Raw genomic sequence first — 23,366 nt, forward strand, 5'->3', positions numbered from 1 at the left:
AACATTCTTGGGAATTCTTGTTTATCCCTTTTAACTTTGTTTAAAATAGGCAAAGATTGATATACCATTTTGGTTCTCTGTTTCCAAAGAATCACTTCAAAGCAAAGCATACACGCATGATTGACAGATAAATCTCAACGGGCATAAATAAAATGCACATTCTGTTTCCCCATTGTAAGTTGACAAGTACAAGCAAGGTATTTTGAGAAATGATGGCAAACATCAATCACCTAGCGAACGAAGGAGATGAGCCAGCACAAAGACCATGTAATGAAATTGAAATAAATAGAAAACTAAAACTTGAACGATGTATAGCATAGCTTTCTCAATCCCCTTCACGTCATTTACATTTTCTACTTCAATTTCCCTTCTACAAACCACCCATAAAAGAAGAAAGTAAAATGAATCGAAATTCAATTCATATTTCAATAAAATCCAAGAAATTAGGTCACATGAGGAAGGAATCTGGGAGAGTCCTAAAGTAACAAAGAGACTAGTTAGAACCAGCAAAAGATTGTTCAGTGCCTTCGTGTGTATAACTTAAGATGAGCAGCACCAACCTTTTTTAGGCTCTGCTTCTGCTTCTTGGTTCCCATCTCCCTGTAAAACCACAGTTTTTCCATTCCCCATCCAGGTGGGATCCTTCTTGAGCTCTTGAGATATCATAACTTTTCGGCTTAATATATTATAGATCTCTTTCACAACCGTCTGAAAGGCGGTGGCAACGTTGGATGAATCGAGAGCAGATGTTTCCATAAAAAACAAACCCTGCGCTTCAGCCAAGGCTTTGCCTTCAGCAGTGGATACCTCCCTGGCATCCTTAAGATCAGACTTGTTGCCAACAAGTATTGTAACTACATTCATGTCGGAGTGAGCTGTTCAATTGCACACACACCCAATTAATCCTCATCTCGTCATGCTAAAACACACGCAACATATTGTAAACCACCAAGAGAACAAATCAATACATTTATCACGAGCAGGAAAAGAACACTTCGATCCCCAGTTCTCCACACAGACACTCACCAGAAAGAGCAGATCGGGGAAAAAGGAGAATCAAAGAGTAAAAAGGAACAAACTATAAGAAAGATTGTTGAGATGCTTACTGTGAAGTTCATTAAGCCATCTTCCGATGCTGTCAAACGTCTGGCGTCTACTTATATCATAAACCAGAAGAGCTCCAACAGCACCTCTGTAATATGCAGATGTAACAGCCCTAACCCGCTCTTGACCAGCCGTGTCCCAAATCTGTGCTTTAATTTCCTTGCCATTGATGTCCATCTTCTGTGTTTGGAATTCTACCCCTATCGTTGACTTGGAATTGGGATAGAACTCATCTCTAGCAAATCTTGCAAGCAGGTTTGACTTTCCAACAGCCGAATCACCAATTAGAACAATCTTGAAAAGATAATCCTCAGTTTTTTCCTCCTCAGAATAAAATGCCATTGCTAACGTTCACAGAACTGTCACTCTATCGAACCATAATTGTAAAGAGCAGTGTCTTGATTTTGGGCCTTTCAAGACTAATATTTAACCTATGAGAGATCAAACTTCAACGTATTCAAGACGAGGAAATGGAATTATCCATACATGAAGAAAACTGCTGACTCAAGAAACTTGGAGGGTAAGGCAGGTATATATAGCACATCACCCGCCATTCAATATTTACTTGGATGCAGGGCAAACAAACTCTGTCACGTTAAACCAAGAAAAGTAATTCTTTGGCTCCACTTTCAGCTCCCTGTGCTGATCTGGTAGATTTCTTTTTTAAAAATTCCAATCATGCCCTCACATAAGTGACAGAGATCTTAGGTCCCTGTTGCATCACAAGAGCATCAATAACTACATGTTAATGATGCAATTTCTAGCTTACTTATTATACAAAGTAGAGAGGGTGAGAGCGTGCCCTTTGTGCTTTCATGTTACATCCCACAAAAGTAAATGATACCTCAATCCCTCGTTTGACATGAATTTTGGCCTCTTCCTACTCCAACTCGCACACCAGCTTAATGCTTCCAGGATCAACCCTGTGGATGAATGAAATTTGTGCAAAATATTTTATCACAACCGCTAATCAGAAGCTTCTTTGCTTCATTGAAACATTATCAGGCTTATCATGATAGAATCAATAATTTATAAGTTGCCTGAATTTATAACCTTACTACATGAGTTGGAAAAAATATAAGGTGAGAAGAAAGGACCTACCCAATGAGAACTAAATTTGAACTCTATCTTATACACTAAAAGGTCATTTAGCAGTTCCCTTCATTAAGCTTCTTTAAGCTCTTGCTTTAGTAGAGCTTTGAAATATTGTCATTTTAATTTTTAAGCCCTTAAAAATTCAGTTTTCTCTAATAAGTTAACAGAATACATTAGTATGTAAGTTGATGAGTCGTTTTCTTCCATTATTATATTATTGAAATTAAAATTATGTCAATGGTGGCTCCTAATAATTGAGGTCCTACATAAATGATTTCGTAACAGTAGCAAGATAAGCATAAAGAAACAGCACAAGTTATGTTCAGCGCCTCCACATATCACAGCCGACCCACCACCACCACCACAAAAAAAATAAATAAATAAATAAATAAAAATAAAAACCCAGTCCCTATCCACTGCAAAAAAATGTAATAGTAATATAAGTTTAAAAGACTAATCTCCAAACACATCTTGCAGTAATGATTATAATGATTCAAATGAACCTAATTCACAAAGTATATCCCCTTGCACCGTCATACTAAGCTTCAATGCCAGGAGAGAACAGATTCTTAAAACCAAAAAAAAGGGCTAAATGAACCTCTCCACATTTAAATTTGATTCTCCTTAGAGACCTAAAGTAAAGGGCTTCGAAAATTCTTCTTCCGTCTCAAACTGGAAAACGTCAAGACTAAAAAGATCTAACTGTACATTCCCAAAAAAAAAAAAAAAAATGATCCAACTATTTGGTGCCCAAAGTAATCCAAATGCACAACTCCGAATACGCCATGAACACCATATTGAGAGCACTACGTAACTTTCTCATCACCAAAATCCCCTTCTTCAAAGTGCAGAATTTCCTTCAGGAATTTCATTCTAAAGGAATCAAAAATTAAAAAAGCACCAAAATTTGCATTGGAAATTAAACCATCGCACTGAATTGTCATCGGCATTAAGAACAAAATGACACAACCGACAGAAATTCTGGACGAAATTTGGAGCATTTTTAAATTCTACGCATTACCTAAATGGGGACCCAATACTACTAGATCACTGACTTGAGCCCGTCCAAACCTGCCACAACCAAATTCATTCAGAATTCCCATCCGCACAATTCTAACCTAAATCCAAAAGCCCTCTAAAAAAACGTTTCGCCAAACAAGAAACAAAAAAAAAAAAAAAAAAAAAAAAAAAAAAAAAACCGGGACTTAGTCAGTAAACCTAATAGCACTAACACCCGAAGAACATCGAATATTTCAAGATCCAAAAAAAGAATGATGCTTTGAAATTATAATGATTGAAACAATCAATTCGAAATCAAACAAAAAAGAATCGAAAGAAAACTTCAAGTTTGTATTGGAATTTCATATTTGCCATAGGATCTGCTCAGAACAGAAGAAGCCAAATGCGGTGTTCTGTTATACACACACACACATATAGATATATATAAATATATAGATATATATAAATATATATATATATATAGAGAGAGAGAGAGAGAGAGAGAGAGACCGTCGGATTGTGATCGGCGGCGATAAGCAGTGAAGATCGGAGGTCAACGGAGAGAGGCAGAGATCGCGTGGAGAGTAAACGGCGAGAAAGTAATTGAGGATAAGGGTTCAGAGGTACCCACCGGACAAATGGAGCGGATGAAGAAACATACAAAAGGGCAGTTTTGGTGATATAATGAAAATGGTGAGGGCATTTATGTCTGATAAGATCTATACAGTTAAATGTGTGTGAAATGAACGGACAAAGAAGTGAGGAAGACGTCATTTATTTTGGATTGAGGCTGCAATCCAATTTCAACCGTTAAATACGAAAAGAAAAATTGATTTGAACCCTTGACATTTGTTCAATTAAAAGTTGATGAATTTTATTTCTGAGGATGAAATTATTTTCCTTCTTATCATTATTAGTTGCTGAAATTTAAACTTCATGTTAATATTAGAGTCTGTTTAGTTCATAGATTAGAACTATTTTTAATTTATATATATTTTTTGTAAGAAAAAATACTGTAACGAATCACGAATCATGATTCGAATTAGGGAATGAATCAAAATTTTTGTGAGGGTGGAATAAGAGCCCGTTTAGTTGGAGGATTCGTTCTCTGATTCGAATCATGATTCATGGTTCACTACAGTATTTTTTCTCACAAAAAATACACGTAAATAAAAAATGATTTTAATTTCGTGATTCTAATCCATGAACGAAACGGGTTCTAAATCTTGAAAAAAAAAACACCCTGCTCATCCTTTTTTACAGAAAAACCAATGCCCTGCTTCGATCCACGTTTTTTTTTTCTTTTTACATTTTCCCATATATGTCATCATATTTTTCAAAGAAGTTTTCCCTTCATTTTTTTTCATAATTTTAACAATTTTCTGAAAACTTTTTTCATCTTACCTGAACTAGCATAGCTGGATTTTTATTTATCAATAATTGTGACAATTAGTATCCACTAAATTAAATATGTTTTAGTACATCACTATTCACAAAGGGATATTTTATGGGGAAAAAATGGATAAAAGAAGGCTACATTACGCGCATGTACAAAAATGATTGACAGAGAAGAGAAAGAGAAAGAGAAAGGAAGAGTACTCAATAATATTAATAGGATTTTAAGGCGCACATGCTATTCATAAATCATAAAATCATGAGTGTTTTAGTATGATGATTCGTGTCATGGTTCGAATTATGGTTCGTGACTCGTTATAATGTTTTCTCTCATAAAAAATATATATAAATCGAGAATAATTTTAAATCATAGTTCTGAATCCGTTAACCAAACGTCCACTTAATCATTTGATGCAATATTAAATGAAGTAATTGCCAAAAGCATATGCGGAGAAAAAGAAAGTCCAACTACTCACCATTCCTTTGAGCTGCGTGACCGCTTGTAGACTTGTACGGTACAACACCTAAGCAAATATGAAGATCACATGATAACATGTTCTAAAGCAAAGGAAGATACAAATACGTTGAAAATAAAAGAGAAAGAAAGACTAAAAAATAAATAGTTGCACCATTAATTTAGTTCAAATTTTTGGACCCCTAAATAACATTCTGGTTTTGCCACGATTATAGGAGCATATAATATTGTTCAATAACTTCAATCACTATGCATTAGGTGTTAGGTCCGGTTTAGAATAGTTTGTGCTTATGTTTTTAATCAGTAGAAGAAAATAAGCATAAGTTGAGACTTTTTTATTAGTATTTAGATAGTATCTGAAAAAATATTTTTATATCTAAGAAGAACTTTTGAACCTATCTGGATAAAAAATCAAAAGCATTTATTGTTATAAAAAATAATGTAATAAAAGGATATAGATTGGATATTTAATTTGTTGTTCACAAATAAAAAGTTAAAAATGTAAATAAAATTTTTTTATAAGCACTAAAGAGATGATTTATTTAAAAAGTGCTTAAAAAATCAAAAAACACTTTAAAATTGTTCATCTAAATAAATTCAAAAACGGCTTTTAGACTAAATATTAAATAAGCCAAAAATAACTTTTTTAAAGTCAATCTAAACAAAAATTATTGTATTATTATTACTTTTGACTAAGTTTACTTTTTCTAATGTAATCCATTAATAAATTCAGATGAGATGCCCTTTATCAGTTCATGATTATCGTTCTATGTTTTAATAAAATAGAGGAGGAATTTTTTCCTCAAAATAACTTCAAATATGAAAATTAGGGCAAAGAGAGAGGGTTTAAGGGAGGCTTTGAGTGCTCCGTTTTTTTTTTGGTCAATTTAAAAACTTGATTGAAAATACCAACGGAGTCAAGATGGCCGAGTTGGTCTAAGGCGCCAGTTTCAGGTACTGGTCCGAAAGGGCATGGGTTCGAATCCCATTCTTGACAATTCTATTTTATTTATTTATTTGATTAAATCGTGTGTGGAAGAGGATATGTTAGGACTTAGGATATTCTCTAAAAAAATTATGTTTGGATTTTTTAAATCAACAGAAGGAATAATTGATAATAAGAATGACAATCATAAATATAATAGTATGATATATTAGTAAAGTGAAATAAATAATAAAACAAAATTTATAATAAATAATTAAGGATTCATATAGTGTTCTTTTTTCCCGATCTTTTTCTTTTCTTTTTTTTTTTCTGAGAGGGTATGATTAAAGGCTAAGTTGAAATAAAGTTATTCACTTACAAGAATAAAAAGTTAAGTTGCATATGTTCAATAGTTATAACAGTAAGCAAGTGATTTTTTTTTGAGTCCTTTTTTTTTCAATAGGAAAAAGAAAAAAAAAATCAAGTATGCCACAAGAGACGTTTAGAAAGATAATATTAAATAGTCAATTGTTTAATAGAAAAAATAAACATTAGGAATTTATATTGACAAAGAAATCTTAGGCCTTGTTTCGTTTGTTGTTTGGATTGTGTGATTTAGTTTGAATTGCTATTGGAACCAGTATTTAGATAGACAAATAAATTGTAATTTGAATTAGTAATAAAATCCAAACTATATGTAGATAAAGTGTTGAAAATTGTCATTAGAATTCTGTTACAAAATCTTATAAAACCTCATTGTAAATAACATTAAAAAAATATGCAATATGTATAAAGATTTATTCTTCTTTTCATTACGAACACATTAGAAAAAAATTATTTTAATCAAAATTGAAACGAAAAAATTATGATGTTTTTAAGCTTGAAGCTCAAGAGGGAGAAAAAGTAAAATCTGAATAATTTCCCTGTATAAAACTTGGATTGTGTGAATTTAGGAGGTCAACTCTAAAATCAAGGATTTGTACTATTGTTAATAGTTTTAGTTGTGCTTTTATTCTGTCCCAAACATCAATTTGAATCTCAAACTATAATTTGAATTGAAGTTTTTGGTTTTAAACCTCGAAACAAACATGGCTTAAACACTAGTCATTGACTTCTTATGTTATGATATTTATAAAGTAATTAAACATTTTTAGAATTAAACCCGAGGCCTTAGAAATAGGATTTTTCATAAAGAAAAAACTAATTAATAAGATTAGCTTCAACATTTTTAGATGCAAGGGTAATTAGTTATTGATTCCCCGATAACAAGGGAACTTTGAGGTGTAAAGATAATTAAGTTGAGGATTTTCTAATAATGGCGGATAAGGCCCTTGAATTTAATGTCGCCATTAAGGCACCGTTAAGCCGGCATGGTCAAAATGGATATTAAATATAGCTGGATTATTTCTTTTTAAAGCGATTGGTTAAGCGAGTGACAACCTTACTCCTTCTGTATTAAGCCTACTTAATAACAAAGACAAAGATAAGAAGTTCTTCTTTATCAATATTTGCAGAGAAGAAAAACATTCTTTAGCTGAAGATTATTGGGAAAAAGAAGAATCATATCCCTTTGTTGTTTGGTAAGATGACGATTTTCTTTCTTTGGGTTCATTTGGTACGAGGATTTAAACGAAGGTGATTTTAATCATGATTTTTGAATTAGAATGATGATTCATAATTTTGGGTTCAAATCATAATTTTGAAACTATGATTCAGAATCAGGTGTTTAAATCATCTTAATTCAAGAGGGAGGTGGTTTTAGAATCATGATTTGAGCTAGTTTAAAACATCACATCAGATTCTGAATCATGATTCAGAATTATCCAAACTAAACACTGATTCTGAATCATGATTCAAAATCACTGTAAACAAACAATGATTCTGAATCATGATACATAATCATAATTCTGAATCCATCCACTAACGCACCATTTAATATCATCGTACTTTTATTTTGTTAAGGCACTAGTACTGTCGTTTTCTACTAACTTTCTCTTTTCATGCCTCCCTTTTTAATGCGTGTTTTTTACGTTACCTTTGATTCCATGTTGAAAAGTACGTCGACGTCTCTTATTGCCCCTTTTCCATGGTCTTCTTATTTATTTTAATTTATTATTTTTCTTTTGGAGTTCGTTGCTTTTGAAATATTTTAAAAAATAGGTGATGATGTCGGCCTTGAATTATTAGCATTGTGAGAACTGATTTCTAAAATTATTTTAGCTCTTTAGTCTCTAAATTTTGTTTTGGACAGACAGTTTTGATGTATGACCATAAGATTCATTTTAAAATTTAATATTAGAAGTAATGACATATAAATAACTCTAAATATTACAAAATATTCACATTATAAGGTGCAAAATTCCGTCTTCAATGTCCTAAAAATCTTTAAAATTCGAAAATTTTGCAGTTTGCACAACATTCATCGTCATAATTATATATAAAAAAAAAATATAAACAATAAAGTCTAATAAAACTTTCCCTTTTGAAAAGCTCAGAACATGGCGCCAAAAACCCTAAAAAGTAAAGTGGAAGTATTTATAGCATATACAGTGCCATTAATAATCTCATTTAAAAAAAAAGAGTGTCATTAATAATCATTATGTAATTTTGCCCTTATCTGTTCACCTGAATTCAATGAGGTAGTGTAGGGCTTATCCTGAACCAAAACCGAATGTTAGAAAAAAAAAAATGATATAATTGTGCGTCATTAGTGTTAAAATATAAGTTTGGAAAGAAATCTCTAAAAAAAAAAAAAGATGAAGACGAAGAAGACATTTAAGAAGATAAATAGTCATTAATTTATTAAAATCATATTTCATTTTGAGTAGTAGAGTTCAAAAGTAAATATGTTCGAAATGTGGTGGTTTGAATTTTTCTTTTTTTTTTTTAAATGAAAAGTTAAAAAAATTGTGGTTTAACTTTTATGAAAACAAAGGGTAAGATTTTTGAGATCTTTTTGATATTAAATCAAATCTTAAAAATATTTGCCAAGATTTGAACTATTTGTTTCAAATTAAAGTTGAACTTGTTTACCAAACGGACTGATTTTTGTTTTAGAAAAACGTAATTAATTCTATTAAATCCATCATTTTAAGGTTTTCTTTGGTTAATTAGTTAGAGTATTCCTTTTAATTAGCGACTTTGGCTCAAGAGGCGATCTTGTGGCTCCCACATTTGTGTAATTTATTCATTTTTATTTATTTATTTCAATTGTCAGACCACTTGTATGGAAATTCCAAACTATTAAGGAAGGAAAGAAATAGGGATTATGATTTGATCTCATCCCATAATTTTTTTTTTTTAGTATAATCTCATCCCATAATTAATTTCCCTGTTCTCTTTTTTTTTTTTTCCCGGCTGAAAATTACCCTGTTATCTAATTGACACTAATTTCTCTCTCAGTCTATATATCTATATATAAAACCTATACGTAAAAAGCCACAACGCCATTATAGAAAACTTAAGGAATTAAAAAAAAAAAAATCCAACGTCAAGAAAAAGACTCGCATGCAAGAGTAGTTTGACTATACGGGGAAAAAGTTGGAGATTGTTAAGGTAATAGCCTTTTTTTTTTTTTTTTTTTTTTTTTTTTTCTAGAGATGTTTTCATGAGTGTTGAAACTGGGTTCGTGTTGATTCTCAAAAATAAATCAAAACAGAAACACAAATAAAGGATGGTTAAGCATTATTCTTCGATGACTTCAATATAGAAATGAGTGCAAAATAACCCCATTGTCTTTGTTTTTTTTTTTTGTCCTTTCTTTCTCTTCATTCAATCAGTTGTTATTGTTGCTGTTGCTACTATTGGTTCCTTTTTCGTAGAAAGGTTTTTCTCTTTGCTTGATCAATCTCGTTCTAATTTATCCTCTCTTATTGCGAAAAAATTTCCTTCTTTTTGTGTTCCTCCTTCTTTGGTTTAGTTATAACAAGGTATAAATCACAGTTGATAGCAAATGGCTCTGTTTTGGCTAACAATTTCAATATAAATTAAATATGAAATCTGACTTGTGTGATAAAATTAACTTTTGCACCATATTATCTGTTGTGGCTATCAATGGCTCTTGCTTTTCGTCAATGATTGTTTGTAGAAAACTCTCTCGTTCTATTCCGTTGTCTGATAAGATAGAATCTTATGATAATTTAGAAATGTTTAACATCGTACCAAATATTTGTCAAATGTTTTAAGGATTGTTCAAGCTATAAGAGCATCTGATTCTTTCAATTATAGTTTCAAGTACATTAATTTGATGGCCTTAAAATTTCCTACAGAGTCTTCTAGGAAATTCGAATTTGCGCATTTTACGTAGTCAGTGAAGCTTTTCTTTGCCGATTTGCGTGGAATGGAGGGTGGTGTTCACGGCACAGAAAAGGCAGAATTCACAGAATGCTGGAGAACAACATGGAAGAGGCCATACATTATGCGGCTTGCAATGTCCGCCGGCATCGGAGGCCTTCTCTTCGGATATGACACAGGTAATTAACATGCTGCTGAGAAAACTTCCTTCTTGTATTATGAAAATCATTACGGCAGAGAGGAAATATGTAGCGCAAGTTTATAACTGGGCTTATAATCCATATTAGTGAATATTCTTCCATGCTAAGAAGCAGCCTAAAAGGAAATAAAATTTATTCTATATTAGCCACAAGATGTGAGTGATGAAAACTCAATATTTCCGGTTGTGCAGGTGTGATTTCCGGGGCGTTGCTTTACATTCGTGAGGATTTTGCAGAAGTTGACAAGAAAACATGGCTGCAGGTGAGCTTCCAACAAAGTGGATTGCCTTTTCCATGTGGATACTAATGTAAAACAATGTGTGTAATCTTTTAACCTGTTGTTTGATCATTGATATCTTCAGGAAACCATAGTGAGTATGGCTGTTGCCGGTGCTATAATTGGTGCTGCAATTGGTGGGTGGATAAATGATGCCTTTGGCAGGAAAAAGTCAATACTATGTGCAGATATAGTGTTCTTCGTTGGTGCAATAGTCATGGCAATATCTCCGGCTCCTTGGGTGATTATAGTCGGAAGAATATTAGTCGGTCTTGGAGTAGGAATGGCTTCCATGACCTCTCCACTTTATATCTCGGAAGCTTCTCCTGCTAAAATCAGAGGAGCCCTTGTTAGCACAAACGGTTTGCTTATTACAGGAGGACAATTTTTGTCATACCTCATCAATCTGGCTTTTACTAGAGTAATTACATCTAAACTTGTGATAGTCCTCAGCTCTTCAGTTTTAATTTTTTTTTTTTTTTCTCTTTTGAACTTTTTTAAGTTCCAAAAGGTGTTGAACAAATTTTTCTCATTTTGAAATTGATCTTTTTCAGGCTCCTGGAACATGGCGTTGGATGCTTGGTGTGGCAGGAATTCCAGCTTTGGTTCAGTTCGTTTTGATGTTGTCACTTCCAGAGTCACCCAGATGGCTCTACAGAAAGGTAAATTATGTAATCATCTATAGAATTCTTTGAAGTTTGCTAACTTAGCTCACAAATATTTTTCTGTAACATTACAAATATGATTCTGTAATATGGTTGTAAATGGTTATGAAATTAGAGTTTTAAAAAGGATCTCTTATTCTCTATCTAACAAATGAAACTATAAGAGGTCTTCCAGTTATGTAGCCTATTGATATGTGCTGTCAAATATTTATTGAATAATTTGATTTGGGAACTATTTATAACAAGTGACTTTAAGATTTTGTATTATGTTAAACTTGATTCTGATATGGATATCTCTCTTAATCAGAACAAGGTAGATGAGGCCAGGGCCATCTTAGAGAAAATCTATCCTGCTAACGAAGTTGAAGACGAATTGAAAGCTTTGCATGAATCCGTCGAAGCTGAGAAGGCTGAAGAAGGAGAAATTGGGGAGGGATTTATCACAAAATTGAAGGGTGCTCTGAAAAACCGTGTGGTCCGAAGAGGACTCTACGCAGGCGTCACTGTCCAAGTGGCGCAGCAATTTGTTGGCATAAACACTGTCATGTACTACAGCCCAACGATCGTTCAGTTTGCAGGGTTCGCCTCCAAGCAGACAGCTCTAGCACTTTCTCTCATCACTTCTGGTCTCAATGTTGTTGGAACCATTATAAGTATGTGTCTAGTGGACAGATATGGAAGGAGGAGGCTGATGATTGTATCCCTCTTTGGGATCATTGTTTGCCTTTTGGCCTTATCCGGGGTCTTTTTCCAGGCTGCTAGCCATGCTCCAGCTATTGGAAGCTTTGAGTCCTCGCACTTTGGAGGGAACTCCACTTGTGCCGATTACCTCTCGGCCCCAAATGCTCAGTCATGGAACTGCATGACATGTTTGAAAGCGGAGTGCGGTTTCTGTTCTAGCCAAGGAAGTGAAGTACGCCAATTGCTGACTCTAAGCCACTTTATAGCCTAGAACTTCATCAGTGTAATATTTGTGAAGATGGTTTTTCTTATTTTAATTTTTGTTTCTTGTGAAACAGTTTAAGCCAGGAGCTTGTTTGGTTACTGAGAGTGGTGTGAGGAGCGCATGTCGCGGAGAAAGTCGGGTATGGTACACTGAAGGTTGTCCCAGCAAAGTTGGATTCTTTGCAGTTATACTTCTGGGGTTGTACATTATAACATATGCACCTGGAATGGGAACTGTTCCTTGGATTGTGAACTCGGAGATATACCCTTTGAGATACCGAGGGACTGGCGGTGGAATTGCCGCAGTTTCTAACTGGACAGCCAATCTCTTGGTGAGTGAGACGTTCTTGACACTCACCAAGGCTTTGGGCTCTGCCTGGACTTTTCTGCTGTTTGCTGGATTCTCTTTGGTTGGACTTGTGGCCATCTATTTCCTAGTGCCTGAAACCAAGGGATTGCCATTTGAGGAGGTTGAGAAATTGCTCGAGCGTGGGTTTAAACCCAAGGCACTTCGTTCCAAGAACGAGAAAAACGGCAAGAGTCAAGCGTCCTCTTAAGGTGTTCAGAACATTCCTGTATTATGAACTGTTTCACCTAGTTAAGGAGCTTTGTTCAGAACTTCAGAGTTTTCTAACGATAAGCTCTTGTTTAAAGTTTATTATTATGAATGAAGCTACTAATATATCTTTAGTTATATGTTTGTTTAGTTTTGTCACTCATTGAACTTTTTCAGAAGTATTCAGACTATGAAGTTTTGTGCATGCTTTAGTGCACTAGGACTAATTTGGAAAACAAGTGAACTTATATTAGTAGCTTATAACGCTTAAGTTCTTGAACATTTATTTGTGACCTTCATCTAACTTTTCCAAAATATCATATTCTGTTGAGCACTTTTTTTTTTTTTTTGGCTGGTTTAAAAAGGGATCGTTGGTGTACTCATGTATCCATTCCAATGCCTATAAAAAAGAATCAAGTGCTTCCATCAGTGCAATAATCAAGGGCTCAAACCTATTCATCATCCGTTCACAATCCAGATTTTGCCAGTCCACCACTAGTCTTTTATACCCACCAGTGGCGGAGCCACTTGAAGATGAGCAGGGGCAGCCGCACCCACTTAAATTTTTTTTTTTAAAATATTACCTTTAAAAATTTTAAAATTTTACACTTAAGCCTCCACTGAAATAATATATGCCCCCACTAAAATAAATATATTTTCTTATATCACTAAGATAATTTGTTAAAAAAAAATTTAGTGTACGCCCACTGAAGTGAAAGGCTGGCTCCGCCACTGATACCCACTATAAATTAGCATTGCTACTTCTAAGGTTGGAACTCTAAATGTGATTAAAATTTGAGCTGTGAATAAGGAAGTAGGCATCCGTGTCCACTACCACTGATGGTGATTCTGCTGAGCACTTGCGTGGTTGAATCAACACTCAAAATCTCACGACCAAATTGTGCTGCCAAAGCCTCGTTAATCTCCTAGTCAAGCATTGAATGATGAGTTTGAGCAAAATGCTTTCTTTTTTCTTTTCTTTTTTTAAAAAAAAAAAAAAACGACTGTTCAATTTCTAATACAACAGTTTAAAAGTGGTTGGCTTGAATAATCTCTGCCAAGAGTTGAGCAACAGTGGCTTTGCTTCATGGAGGTCCACTGACAGGGAATTAAGGATCGAATTCAAAACAAAAAGGCAAATAACTGCTAAGTACTCTCATGAAAATTGCAGGCCACCGATCACTGATTACAACTGACAAGAACACCACTATCATTAAACCTTAACATGAGTGGTTGTCTTCCATAGCAAGAAGTCCTCTAGGGGAATGCTGTGACCAATCTTGACAATTTACCAACTAAGCCAAGCATCTACGTTGTTCCAAAGTCCCCATGTACCCTCACCTAGTCTAGGCCCTTGTTAGAAGAGTCTATTATAATTTCTCAAGCATTCTTCGATAAATTTCTAGGGTTCGTTCTTCGTCCTTCCAAATGATCAGTCCTACATGTGTCATATGTGTAAAAATTACGATGTAACCGATGTTTGTTTCATGTATTCGTCTATGATTATGAATCATGATTCATGTTTCTCTACAGTGTTCTTCTCTTACAAAAAACACATGTAAAATGAGAATAGTTCTGAATCCATAAACAAAACGGCCACTTATTTACTTTTTTATTTAGCGCGCCTTTATAAATGTGTAACAAATGGTATAGGACAAATGAAGTTAAGTTCATCGTTCATTGAATACAATTTTTTGTTACATCTCAATTTTATATTTCACATGATTAGTTCTGAGAACCAAAATTTCATTGAAGAGAAAAGATGTTGAATTCCTTTATGAGGGAAGTAACAGAGGAACAAGAAAATTAGCTGTTATAAAATCTGCCTAATTCTTTTCAAGGACTCATGGGGTATAGGATCTTTTATTTATTTATTTATTTTCCTTTATATTATGAAGCCAGAGGACTGTAAACTATTGATTCTTGGAATTAATGGTTCCTCTCGAACAATTGACCAGTAATTTCCGAAGTTGGCCTATAATTTCATTATGGGACCTGATAAAAATGGTTCGTGGCTGAAACGGAGATAATTAGTTGGTTTTTTCTTTTTGGCTAAGAAAAGATAATTAATTTGTTGTTACGGTCTTTCAGACTTTTTAGTTATATTTCTTTTCTTTTCCTTTTTTTTTTGTGGACAAAAAGATTTTGGATATGCTTCTTTTATTATTATTATTTTTTTTTTTTTTTGTGGACAAAAAGACTTGAGCTATGTTGTGCCTAAAACGGGTGCATTTCATCCAAGGGAAGTTGGCGACCCGAAAAAAAAAAAAAAAAAAAGATTGCTTATAAAGTGCGTGTGGTCATAATTTTCTTTTGGGATAATTAAAACACAACACGTTGATGTAAAAACAATTTCCCGGGTTTGCTTTAAGCACACCTTACACTTTTCACCACCCCCATATACGTGTATAGGACAGTCATTCAGTCAAAAAAATTTCTAAAAAAATGTTATTATTGGATGAATGGCACCGACACCCCCGTCATTCAAAACTACTCCAAATTGCAAAAAGAAGCGATTTTAATTTCTAGATTGCAATCAAAACCAAACAAGCAGAGGGACAAAACAAACCTGCTCTGCCAGCTAATGCATGATGGAGTCACGACAAGGAAAGGGAAACAAACACGCACAAATTGCATACAAGAAATTTTTTTCAAAATCTCGTCTTATGGCCTGTCTGTGGGGTTGGGAAGGATCGGTTGGTGGACTTTGCCAGATCTGTGCATGTACGACAGGTGGAGGTGGTGATGGTAGAAATGACACACCCGTTGAGCTTTATTTTACACCAAAGCCCAACCGGGTTCGCTGGATCTATCATCATTTAATTAAGATGCGACTTTTTTTTAATAACTTTTAATTATAAATAATAAAATTAAAATTAAAAATTGAAATTAAAAACTCAATCAAAAAAACATAATTGCCCCCATTCTTCTCTCCTCATTTTTCACAAAAAAAAACGTAAATTCAAATTCTCGACCCCAGGATTGGAGGTCTTTTGTTAGGCAGCTCAGTAATTATTTTTCTTATCAATGTGAAAAATTAAAAAGAGGAGTCGTGGATGGCTCATCTTTCTTTTTAATGTTAAATAGTCAAAACATCAGATTCAATTGCCTTCATTAAGCTAAGAATAAAGTCTGATTTCCACGTTACTAAAGGAAGCGTAAAGATGGTATGGGCATCAGTCAGCATAGTTCTGTATCACTCACCAACAGGCCAGTCGTCTAAATTACGCTTTTTAAGTACCACCAGGACGGAAAGGATCAGGAAGGGCTTTTAGAACTAGAAGATTTCTAAAACAAAACAAAATAAAATGAGGAATTCCAGTAAAAGAAATCAACTGATGCAGTATATATGTGTACTAGTACATCGATCATCGATGAATTTAACACAAACTGAAGCTACAAGTTAAATCACCAAATGAAAACATGCTCCAAGTAATGGCATGATTTCTTCTATTTTCACTAGGGGAAAAAAGACTAATAAACCTTTTCAACAACATTTGAGTCATCCAAACCCAAATCTGATTAAACCCAAAACCCACAGGGCACACATTGCCACCACTAGAAAATCAAAGTTAACAAAAAAGGGAAAATCGGGGTAGTAAAAAAAAAAAAAAAAAAACCCCAAAACATAGCTAAAAATCATACGTCTAAAAGGTCATATTTTTTGCTCACTAGCTTCCCTCTAGTTTTTCTCCCAGTACATTCATTCTTCCTAGTTCATCAACCACGCTGTACAAACAATTGAAGAAGAAGAAGATGAAAATAGAACCCAAATAACACAAGCCAACCTCCCTATATACACAAACAACCTTCCACACTGTATAAGTTCTTGTCTAAGTAGTAAGTTTTTAACTCTGTTTCAGTTTTAAGGACTCGAAGATGAAGCTTCTTGTCTCGGTTCTCTCAAGTACGCAAGAAGCGTTTCAGCCTGAAAAAAGAATCAATCTTAACTCCATTAAAATCAATCCTATGACATTGGAATCTAATCTAATATGCAAATCAATCCAAGATTAGCGCACACAATTGAAAAAAATCCAAGTTCATACTAGCATAATCAGACTTAACTTGAATCAATTGAATCAGTAATCAGTAATCAAAGTATGAAACTGACCTTGTGCTTAGCTCTCATGCTTCCAGTTTGAGAAAGCGCGACCAAAGGAGGAATCCCACCCTCCCTGACCAGCAACCCTCTGTTCCTGACGCTGTCGGCGCAGAGCTGAAGCAGCGTCAACACCGCGAACTCTTCCCCCTTCACCGAGCCATCCTCGATCGCCTCAACAAGGGCGGCGATCCCCCCCTCCTCCACTATGGCTTCCCTCCCTTCCGGAATCCCCGCCAAGCTGCTCAACACCACCATCGCCTTCTCCGCCAGGCCCGTCCCCTGCTCCGCCACCAGCTCCACTAGCGGCTTCACCGCGCCGGCACTCACCGCCCTCTCCTTGTTCTGCTTCACTGAGCAGAGCTTGTACAGCGTCGTTAGAGCATCTTTCTTCCCCCTTGTCGATCCGTTCAGTAGGAGAGACACCAGAGGCGGAATTGCTCCGCATGCTCCAATGGAGCTCTTGTTCTCCTCGATTAGCGCCAGGCTGAGAAGCGCGCACGCCGCGTTCTGCTTCGAAGTCTCCGTCCCTGTCTTCAGCACGTATACCAGCGATTTTATGGCTCCGGAGTGAGTAATTAGGGATTTGTTACCTTCGTGAAGAGAGAGGTTGAGCAAGGCCGTGACGGCGTGCTCTTGCGTCCAGGGATCGCTACACCGGAGGAGAGGAATCAAAGCAGGGACGGCACCGGACTCCCCAATCAACGCGCGATTGTCGGAGCGATTCTTCGCGAGGAGCCTAAGCTTCGCCGCCGCCGATCGTTTGACGGCGATCGAAGACGAATGAAGTCCGTCAACGCAGATCTTGACCGTCGGCTGCAGATCTTCCGGCGAAATACTCTCGATTATCTCGGTGGAGAAGCTCTCCCTCTGGAGAAACCCTAGGCAAGGCTCGGGCTCCGGAAAAGAATCTTCCGCCGTTTCCTCGCTCTTCGGAGCGTTCTCCGGCGACGGCAAGCACGCGAGCCTCTGCAACTCGCCGGAGATGTCACTGCTGCAGGCGGAGAAGTCACTGAAGGCCTGAGAAAGCTCGAGAAACTCCTCTTCCGTGGAAGTCGACTTAACAGCCTTGATAGTGCGAGAGGCGAGCTCGCCGAGCCTCATGTCCATGACCGATTCCGTCAAGTTCTCGGACACGAATCCCGAGGCTTGAGTGGTGGAGCAGCTGTGATCATCTTGGAAGAAGTTGGAGCGAATGGTTCGCATCGACCGGCCGGTGTGTCTGCTAATTCTGGACGGCGAGTTCGCCGCCGTGTAGTAGTTTCGGGTCAGAGGGAACCGGGTCGAACCCGAATGCGAATCTTCCAGAGACACCATTGTAGAGACAACAACCCAAATTTTAGAGCTTTCAGATTTTTTTCAGTTGTTATTAATGTCTGGAAGTTTACGTTTGGAGTTTTCTAATAAAATCTCATGGTGGAAGTACGGGAGAAAAGGAAGCCAGAGGTTGAAGAAGAAGATGAGCTAGTGGATTGAGGATTTAAAATTCTGGTTTTCATTTTTTGTTTTCTTTTTTTTTTTTTTTTTGGTATCTAGGCAAGGGATAGAGTGACAGGGTGGGTGGGACTCTCTTCGATGACAGTCGAAATAAATATAACACATGGTGTGCTCAGGTCCTGTCAAGTGGGGGCCACACACCACAATGGGACGTTCATTCGTGGGAGATCGACGCTCAGAAGACACGATGTTCACTCGGGAATCGACGGCAATAGAATTGATTGATGCGACTGTGATCACAGCACTGTGCGGTGATCTGATTTTTCTGACTGCTGTCCTTGGCGGGACCGTCGGCACCATACTAAACGCCGTCGTTTCATCAGTTTTTGCGAATTCTTCGGCTTAAATTTACAGGAATGTCCTCGTTAAATTCTATAAGGATTAATGACGTCTCGGGTTCTTAACTTTTAAAATCGTGACGTTGTTTTTATAAATATTATTGTTACGGTAATAAATTTTAAAAAATAATTACATTTAATTTTTTTATTAGAGTAAAAAATTTTCATATAAAATTATATTTTAATTTAAATTAAAAATTTGAATTATAAAATTAAACGGATCATTTATAAAAGTTAACGTTACAAATAATGTTTTTTTACAATTTTAAGTTTCGTTTGTTTCGTTATTTTAAATTATAATTTAAATTTTTATTACAGTATTTTTTTTATAAAAATTTAAATTTAATATTTTATGTTATATTATTTTCTCTCACATAAATTTATTTTTTAACTCAAATTAAAAATTTAAATTAATAAAAATAATAAGGCCTTAGTTTACAAAGTTCACAAATATATTGTCAAGTTATGCCATGTTTATTTTACCGATTTGAGTTTTAGTACAGTAAAAAATTCTAAAAAATAATTATATCTAACTTTTTTATTATAATATAAAACTCTCAAATAAAATCAAATCTCGAATCAGCGAACTAAACGAACCCTATTGTATTGCTAATATGGTACTGAAAATTTTCTTTCTGCCAACATAAAAGTTTCCTCTTTTTATTCATGATCTTTTATAAAAAAAAATTAAGTCAAAAACCTTTGTAAAAAAAATTTAACCGTGGTAGTTGTCTAGTTGTTAACTTGCATCATAGTTTCAATAAAAAAATGTCACTTGCATTCAATATCATCGTCTCGTCTCCTCAAGAGCAAAAGAGGTAAAATAAGCTTAGAAAAAGAAAAGAGAAAATTTCATGTTTAATTATTGTTTTTTACAATTATATATTATTTATGACATTCAAAAACTTTCATACCACTTTTTTTTTCCTCTCTATCTCTCTCCTCCCTTGTCTGTTTGTTTCTCTATCTTCCTCAATTTTCTCTCTCCAGATCTCTCTCTCTTTGCTTGTCGCCGTCTCCATCGCGAACTACTTCTTCTCTGGCTGAACTTCATCCAAGCGCCGTCGTGTTATACTTCTTTTCCGGCCAAAATCCACCCAAACGTCTTCACGAACTACTCTTTCTCGAGATCTCCTTGTGAACCCAGAGAGCAAGATGAGATTTCCTTTTGAGAATGGCTCGCATCAGAGGGATCGCGTGAGAGGGATTTGTTTGGGTGGGATACTTTGGTTGCCCATGTTCAGAAAATTAAAGGGCGTTTATAGAGATGTCAATGGTTCTCGTGTTGTTTTAGAGCCGTTTAGTTAGTCATTCTCTATTCGAATCATAATTCATAATTTGTCATAATTTTTTTCATAAAAAATACACATAAATAAAAAATAATTATAATATCATAATTTTATTTTTTTTCATAAAAAATACACATAAATAAAAAATAATTTTAATATCATAATTTTAATTCATGAACAAAATTAACTCTTAATAAAGTAAATATATATTTTTTTAATTACACCTTAAAAACAATGATTTTGAGCAATTTTCCATTCACTACCACATAATGTTTCGCTTTTAAACCTTACAAATAATATTCATACTTGTTTAAGTAAATTCAATTTTGGTCTCAAAAGAACAGTGACTATCTCACTTTACATTTTACAATTCAAAATGACATAAAATTTTCTTTTAAATTTGTAATAAGTTTCAAATTCGACACTTTCCTCCTTGAGATGTTAATTTTTAATAATTTTAATCATGCGTCTCACATGACTGCTTGATAAAAAGAATATAGAACAAATTTAAACAAAATGTAGTTTAAATTAAAGAAAAAATTTCTTAAAAAAATCACAAATGCTTCCATACTCTAACCCAAGGAGTCGCTTCATTCTTTCCTCCTAATCCCGCATCGTCATCGTTATCACCCTCTTATATATATTACATTTCACCGACTAGTCACGTGACTTATATATGATTAAATTTGTATATATGATTAAATTTGTTAAAAAAATTCACGCTTCATTGAAGGTAGTATCATGTTTTAACCAACAATAAGTTCAGTGAAGTGTTGTGTCATTTTAAACTCGTTTATTTTACTAATTTAAATTATAATTTAAACTTTTATTATAGTATTTTTTTATATAAATGTACTATTTAAATCAATTTCTTAACCTGAATAAGTAAAAGAAACGAGACCTTTAAGTCGGGGCCAAAGTGACAACGTTTAGTCTCTTTGTGGGCCAAATTTAATAATACCTTTTTTCGGTCTTTTTTGGCTGGATTTTTATTTTGTTTTATTTTCGTCTTTTTCAACTTCCAATAGCTCAGCCTTTTATAATAAAATAAGAAAAAAGAATAAGACTGGGAGAATGACGTGGTAAGATTCTGTGTTGGTGATTCCGACAAGAATCAGTTACAACTGTAAATATCTGGACTGATCGCCACGTGTTCCTGCAAGTTCACGCTTGTACTTTTACTCCGTTACGGGGTTTTGATCGTTGGATCCTGATCCAACGGTAAGAAGGGCTTGAGAAATGACCCCTTGTTTTTTTTTTTTTTTAATAGAGCTTGAGAAATGAGCCTTGTCAAATAGTTTTACTTTTATCCGTGAGCAGTATGCGTCTAGAATCATTACTACTTAACACCTCAACCACACGTGGCTTCACAAACAATCTGACCACACGTGCTTGGCTAACAGAGAACCAAACACACCTCGTACTAATTACACTTTTTTTTTATTTTTTGTGATCGTACTAATTTCACTTAAATAAGTACTTTTAAAAAGAAGGAAAAAAAAAAAACAAACCGCGTGCTATGACTTTATCGAGAATAATAATATAAGAGATTTTTTATATGCTCAAACCTCTCGTTCTTTTTATCGATTTAAATTTTTAATTTTAAATTTTTATAGTAAAAATTTTTAAAAAAATATTACATTTAATTTTTTTTATTTTAATAAAAAATTTTTAAAAAATATCTCATCTCAATTTAAATTAAAAATTTGAATCTATAAAGTAAACGAGATTTTAATTTATCAATTTTCTTAATTGTTAAATCTGTATATTTTTTAATTTTTATGTGATTTAATATAAATTTAACGTATAAAAAACTTCATTTACTGATATGTTGACGTACCAGAAAATGTCTCTAATAATAAACAATAAAGTATAGAAAAATTACAAAGTTGATGATTTTAAGACTTAGATCCATGTTTAGTTCGTTGATTCGAATTTTTAATTTGAGTTGAAATGTGACCTTATGTGAGAACGTTTTATTGTAATAAGAAAGTTAGATGTGACTGTTTTTTAAAACTTTTTACTATAGCAAAACTCGAATCGGTGAAATGAAGTCAACTAAATAAATAAACTTCAAAATTTAGCAAAAAAAACTAAATAAATAAACATTTTTTTCCTTGAAAACAAGCAATTTGTTCACCTAATTACCTAAATGGTCTGCCTAATATTTAATTAAATTCTTCACCAGAAAGAACTGAAGCGTCTCATGACTAATGTCTCCCTTGGACTTATCATGCTTAATTTTCTTCGCCAATCACTAAAATTTATTCTTTATAGTTGTTTTAGATTGCCGATTATATGTTGAACTTGCCTAGATAAGCATGCTCTTTCCAGAACCTCTCCTAAATAATACCATGTTTACAAGAAATAATCCCAGATAATCTTTCCTTATTGCATACGTTTTCATTCATATATGAAGATTCACGTACAACCAATGTACATGGCCTTACAAATAATGAGACCATATAATGTGCGTTCATATTATGTATATACTAATTTATAAAGCTTTGTTGTGTTGTCGACAGCATTTTTAAATATTAGTCATATATAATGTTTTATATTTCATATGTGTTTTATTATCCAACAAGCTGAGCTGTTTAGCACCCTAACTTCCTATAATAGTTATATATGCAATCGAAAAAAGATCGAGTTTGTCTTTGTCGAACAGTTTTATGATTGATTATTAGCTATAATTAATAGAGATTGTTCGGTCAATAATATATTGCTTAATTGTAACGAGTATATTAATACGTTGGCGAACCCATTTGGTAAAGAGATTCGTTCTCTATTCGAATTATGATTCGTGGTTCGCTATAGTATTCTCTCACAAAAAATACACGTAAATTAAAAATAGTTCTAATCCATGAACCAAACGGTTTTTACATAAAGTTGTTACGGAACCGTATGTGTACTCGATTATTGGTGCGTTTTTTTTTTTTTTTTTTTTTTCAATTTGTAGTGTTAGAATTTGTTGCACATATTATCTATTTGAGCTCTCTGTTAAAATTTATTAGTGAAACAGTTTGTGACGAGAATTAAGTTTCTTTATTTTTTGAGGTCATTCAAGTCTGAACTAGTGTGTCTACTTTCTTGAGTTAGAACATAATTCATAAGTTCAAATCAATAATTTTAATTTTGAATTTAAATTTTGTGAGAAAACTTATTAATGAGAATTTTTTTTTATTTAAATTTTTTGTGTGAAAGTCTAATCAGG

The 23,366-nt window shown here is 34.1% G+C and overlaps 3 protein-coding genes and 1 non-coding gene across 7 annotated transcripts; 2 read left to right on the forward strand and 2 right to left on the reverse strand.

The window, feature by feature from the left end:
• Positions 1 to 288: 288 nt before the first annotated feature.
• LOC21387769 (ras-related protein RABA5a) lies at positions 289 to 3,877 on the reverse strand. Of its 3 annotated transcripts, none has more exons than XM_010096387.2 (5): positions 3,709 to 3,877; positions 1,949 to 2,027; positions 1,670 to 1,816; positions 1,107 to 1,535; positions 289 to 875 (listed from the first exon to the last, which is right to left on the reverse strand). In XM_010096387.2, exons 4-5 carry the CDS (start codon positions 1,444 to 1,446, stop codon positions 541 to 543), a joined length of 675 nt encoding a protein of 224 aa, XP_010094689.1. In that variant the 5' UTR covers positions 1,447 to 1,535; positions 1,670 to 1,816; positions 1,949 to 2,027; positions 3,709 to 3,877; the 3' UTR covers positions 289 to 540. The 3 variants fall into 3 exon arrangements, with proteins under 3 accessions (XP_010094689.1, XP_024020225.1, XP_024020224.1); XM_024164457.1 differs by adding an exon at positions 3,221 to 3,270 and having other exon boundaries at positions 1,107 to 1,816; XM_024164456.1 differs by having other exon boundaries at positions 1,107 to 1,816.
• A 2,107-nt stretch (positions 3,878 to 5,984) lies between these two features.
• Positions 5,985 to 6,065, forward strand: TRNAL-CAG. The gene has a single exon. It is a non-coding gene; the product is annotated as a tRNA-Leu (tRNA).
• A 3,387-nt stretch (positions 6,066 to 9,452) lies between these two features.
• LOC21387770 (inositol transporter 4) lies at positions 9,453 to 13,109 on the forward strand. 2 transcript variants are annotated; one of them, XM_010096388.2, is made up of 7 exons: positions 9,453 to 9,548; positions 10,262 to 10,465; positions 10,678 to 10,748; positions 10,849 to 11,184; positions 11,318 to 11,425; positions 11,736 to 12,341; positions 12,448 to 13,109. In XM_010096388.2, exons 2-7 carry the CDS (start codon positions 10,333 to 10,335, stop codon positions 12,928 to 12,930), a joined length of 1,737 nt encoding a protein of 578 aa, XP_010094690.1. In that variant the 5' UTR covers positions 9,453 to 9,548; positions 10,262 to 10,332; the 3' UTR covers positions 12,931 to 13,109. The 2 variants fall into 2 exon arrangements, with proteins under 2 accessions (XP_010094690.1, XP_024020232.1); XM_024164464.1 differs by lacking the exon at positions 9,453 to 9,548 and adding an exon at positions 9,775 to 9,818.
• Positions 13,110 to 16,245: 3,136 nt separating this feature from the next.
• LOC21387771 (U-box domain-containing protein 4) lies at positions 16,246 to 18,578 on the reverse strand. The gene is made up of 2 exons (XM_010096389.2): positions 17,041 to 18,578; positions 16,246 to 16,857 (listed from the first exon to the last, which is right to left on the reverse strand). The coding sequence occupies exons 1-2, from the start codon at positions 18,343 to 18,345 to the stop codon at positions 16,795 to 16,797; spliced, it is 1,368 nt and encodes a 455-aa protein (XP_010094691.1). The 5' UTR covers positions 18,346 to 18,578; the 3' UTR covers positions 16,246 to 16,794.
• Between the last annotated feature and the right edge of the window lie 4,788 nt (positions 18,579 to 23,366).

Source organism: Morus notabilis, unplaced genomic scaffold, assembly GCF_000414095.1.
Source record: "Morus notabilis unplaced genomic scaffold, ASM41409v2 Scaffold443, whole genome shotgun sequence".
Taxonomy (NCBI): domain Eukaryota; kingdom Viridiplantae; phylum Streptophyta; class Magnoliopsida; order Rosales; family Moraceae; genus Morus; species Morus notabilis.